The following is a 4,406-nucleotide window of genomic DNA, read 5'->3' as shown; positions in this document are numbered from 1 at the left end:
CTTGTTGGGATCTTCCTTTAGAGTTGACTCAACATTCAAATTTCAAAGGGCTGATGTATTGAAAATTGTCTCCATTCCACAAATAATATTTAGCAGGTGACTTGGGGGTGTAAATCTCTTTCTTAGAAGCTGTAATCATTGACTTAAATTCAACTTTACACGTTGATTTTCTGTTTCTTAATTTGGAGGTAAATAAAATGAGTCATGCTGGTACCTAGACTCTTTGGTCTTGCTGCTGCCCATTGGTCATTCCAGAAAAGTCACATGATGAAGACGCCTTTTAAATTAAGGTACTGGTAGCACAGCGTTCCCTGTTTCTTTGGCTTTTGGTTGTGAGTGCCTCTTCTCAGCAAGCTTTCCACCATGATTGAGCCCTTCTTGGGAACCTGGAAGCTGGTCTCCAGTGAAAACTTTGAGGAATACTTGAAACAACTGGGTAAGAAATACCATTATGAGATTTGGGAACTGGCGACACATTTTGTGATGTGGTTAGGTTTGCATTTTACAATGAATTTTCCTACAGATCTCTTTTTTGTGTTTGGAGGAAATAGTCTATAAGATTAACAAAGTTTATGTATCTGTTTTTGATTTTTTTTGTTACTAGCAATAATTTTTGGAATACAAAAATTATTCACAGATACTTCCTTCTAGTCATTATCCATATATTTAAGTCCATTTATTCTGTTTGAAAGTATCATCCTAAGCCCTAGAGTTTCTCTCTAGCTTCATCATTTCAACTAATAGTATTTCCTAGCTTCAAATTTATAGATGGTAATAATATCTATAATTAAATTCATCAGCTAAATTTGTTTCAAGGTTTGCTTTAAGTTATAACTTCAAAAGAGCAATAGCAACAAATGAAACTTCCAGTTGGTTAATATTTAGACTCTTCATACATATAGTGATATTTTAAAAATATTTGGAAGAATTTCTATTTTTTTATTGAAGAAATGTAACATTTTTACTCATCAAATGTCTCACCACTGGATATTTCTCAGAAATACAAACCCTATTCATCCTTTAGCTCCATCCTCAAGTTGAATAAATATCAATTAAAATGGTTCAGGGCCATAACAACTCAACTATTGTCACTAATGGTAGAAGAATGGTAATTATTTAATATTTGATCACGTATTTTTAAATATTTAATTAAGAGAAGTCTTCCTTGCAATAATAAACTGTATATAAAGCCAAGAATTTTTTTAACTTTATTTTCTTCTTTAATTTGGCTGAGCTGATCAATGCATAATAAGTCAGTGTGTACATAATGTAATGTTTGTCCCTTTTTCACGCTCAGTATCAACTTTCTCAGGGAGCTAGAGAACATATTTAAGAACATGTTTCCCTGTTTCTGCATGGATTCAGACTCACCTGTTTTGAGTTTAAATTTGGGGGCATCTAAGGAACTTTGGGCTTATGGCAAGAGTAGCACTTGTTTTGATTGGGAACTGGACTTTGGCAGAGAATAATAGCTGAGCATCCACTGTGTGCCATTGCCATGCTAAGTCTTTTCACTTCATCTCCTAGCACATGTAGGAGGCAAGTACTATAGTTATCCATGATCTGCTACTGAGAAATATAAAGGTTAGAGGAAGGAAAGTACATGCCTGGGCTCACAGGTACAAAGCTTGCATTGTAACCACCCCACTCTTCTCTCTTCTGTGATCCACAGCTGACACTGCTTCTCTGAAGTCAGATGTGTCTTATCGATTCCACAATCTAAATGTGAAACCAAGTTCAATATTGATAATGAGAGAGAGGACTCAGCTCTTCTGTGTACCTATTATAGGAATCAAGTTTGACAATGGTCATTCCTCAATCTGGCCAGGCTCTTAGCCAAATTGTCTAGTTTGCATATTTCCTCTTTACTTGGCCAGATCTAAATGTAATCTGCAAATAAGAGAGGAGCTTGAACTTCATTTTTTTTTAAAGGATTTTATTTACTTATTTATTTGAGAGAGAGAGAGAGAGCAGAGAAAAAGGCAGAGGGAAGGGCAGAGGGAGAGAGAGATTGAGAATCTGAAGCAGATGCGCCAAACAGGGACCTGATTCAGGGCTTAATCCCATGACCCTGAGATCATGACCTGAGCTGAAATCAGGTCAGATACCCAACTGAGCTAATCCAGATGCCCCTGAGCTGGAACTTCATTAAGTCATTATCTTTCAGAGTAGTTTATATAAACTGAAAATTGTATTTCTTGTTTTGCTTTTTTTAAGTGTGCTAAAATTCTTAGACAATTAGAAAACCCATGTTTAAATCTCAGCTATGCTACTTACCAGACACATCACCTACAATAAGCCTTTCTGCTTCTCTGGGACACTGTGTACTCATCTCTAAAATAAAGATAATAAAAAAAAATAAAGATAATAACACCCTCTGCACTACTGTTGTAACACTTCCCCAACTAAAGCATGAGTTTTGATCCCCTGAAAAGCACCACACAGATACATATTTTAGATGAAGCATGAGTCTGGAAGATTTTAGACAAGATACAATAGCCTCAAAAAGTGAATTGAGCTTTTCAAAATGTCAAGTGTAACCACTAGATAGACCTTCTGAATGGGCTTGTTTGGCTCAACCCAGCTATCATAGTGAGCACTGAAAAAATTATGACACATTACCCAAAACCTGAACGGAGGAAATATATATTCTTTTTAAATTGCTTTCCAAAATAGTTGTTAGCACTTCCTAAATGTCTTATGAAGGCACACTGCCTTACAGGAATGAATGCAGCAGCCCGGAACCTGGCAGGGTTAGCGAAGCCAAGAATCAGCATAAGTGCCAATGGGGATGAAGTGAACATCAAAACAGAAAGTTCCTTCAAAAACACTGAGATCTCCTTCAAACTGGGAGAAGAATTTGAGGAAATCACAGCAGACAACCGGAAAGTAAAGGTAAAAACTAAGTCTTCTTGGTTTTCCACAATCCAGAAAAAAACAGAAGGTGGCTGAGCATGGTTCATTCGTACCTAGTCTGATTAATTACCAAGTCAGTTTGGGCTTGTTTTGTTCATGTCTCTAAAGTCAATCCCTTTGCAAATTATTCTGATGGTTCACAGGGCCAAAAACTTTGACAAGTTTTCACTTTTTTCTGATCCCTCTTTGTCACTGTATAAAAAAGCATATAGAAGAGAACAATTATTCACAAACAGTTTAGGTATTGTTCGTCTGTGGAAGGAGAGCATTAATTGAATAATCTCTTGAGACTTCTCTAGTTTGTCATATTTAAATTAAGTGATTTTAATCAGTATTTAATAACATAATATTTAATAATAAATATTTTAATATTAAATCAAATAAATTATGACAAGAGCTGAGGAGGGATTATGGGGGGAAAGAATGTCAAAATAGAAATGAAAAAGTAGATGTCTAGTCTTCTGTAGGTTAGAGTGTCATGAATTGTTATTTTTAACTGATTCCTTTATGCATTTATAGAGCATCATAACATTAACCAGTGGTTCAATGATTCACGTCCAAAAATGGCTTGGCAAAGAGACAACAATCAAAAGACAAATTGTAGATGGGAAAATGGTAGTGGTGAGTTTTCTATAAATTGAATTTTTTAGATACTCCTATTTGACGCATGCTTCTCAAGTTAACTGAGTTGTTTTGCATTCTGAATGGAGAGTCTGGGGAAGGAGGGACAGAGCAAGTTTAACTTGTCATCCACCAACTCTAATAGATCCCTTTCTGCTTTTAGGAATATAGCATGAATAAGACTGTCAGCACTCGAATTTATGAAAAGGTCTGAAGAAAGTATCTGCATAATGGAAACTTGTTCACTAATAGGACGCTGGGGCATGAAGAAGACACATCTCAGGGCCAGCAATTTAAAAAATTGTTTAACATAAATTTGCTCAATAAAACCAACAAATTAAGTGCAGTTTTGAAGCTGTGTGACAGTGAGGGCTGGGGACAAACTGATTAACTGGTGAGGTGAGAAGCTTCTTGCTTGTGGTATGATTAGAAGAGCACCAAAGGCCCCCTGAGCCTCTGTCCTCCTGCCTTCCCTAGTCCTTGAGTTCTGTTCGGCAGACCTGTTCCATTTAGGTTAAGACATTCAGTCAAAGGGCCGCTCTGTGGAAATTCCTGTGACCCACAGAGGAGGTAGTGCACTGGAGATACGATTGTTGGAAACTACTTTGGGTAGCACAGATGCTGAAAACCCACACTGCTGGCTTTTTGTTTTTACAGAGGGAGGAGGCTCTGCTTAAAGTAGTTATGATTGATGGAACACAAAACAGAGCCTGAACCTCATAACCTGTGGTTGAACTCTTATAGAAGAACATTTAAAGCAATTATTGTCTTACTTATCGATAAGCCCACTTGAAATAATCAGGCTAGTACATCTGCCCTCACTGTTGACAGCTTAGTCTTTGCAGAATGATATTATGTTACATGCCAGG

The 4,406-nt window shown here is 36.7% G+C and overlaps 1 protein-coding gene across 1 annotated transcript; it reads left to right on the top strand.

Moving 5' to 3' along the window:
• The first annotated feature begins 297 nt into the window (after nt 1–297).
• On the top strand, nt 298–3,883 carry FABP9 (fatty acid binding protein 9). Its single transcript, XM_038579252.1, has 4 exons — nt 298–436; nt 2,723–2,895; nt 3,436–3,537; nt 3,701–3,883. Exons 1-4 carry the CDS (start codon nt 364–366, stop codon nt 3,749–3,751), a joined length of 399 nt encoding a protein of 132 aa, XP_038435180.1. The 5' UTR covers nt 298–363; the 3' UTR covers nt 3,752–3,883.
• The last annotated feature ends 523 nt before the right edge of the window (nt 3,884–4,406 follow it).

Source organism: Canis lupus, chromosome 29 (genome assembly GCF_011100685.1).
Source record: "Canis lupus familiaris isolate Mischka breed German Shepherd chromosome 29, alternate assembly UU_Cfam_GSD_1.0, whole genome shotgun sequence".
Lineage (NCBI taxonomy): Eukaryota > Metazoa > Chordata > Mammalia > Carnivora > Canidae > Canis > Canis lupus.
This window is presented reverse-complemented; position numbering and strand designations above follow the sequence as displayed.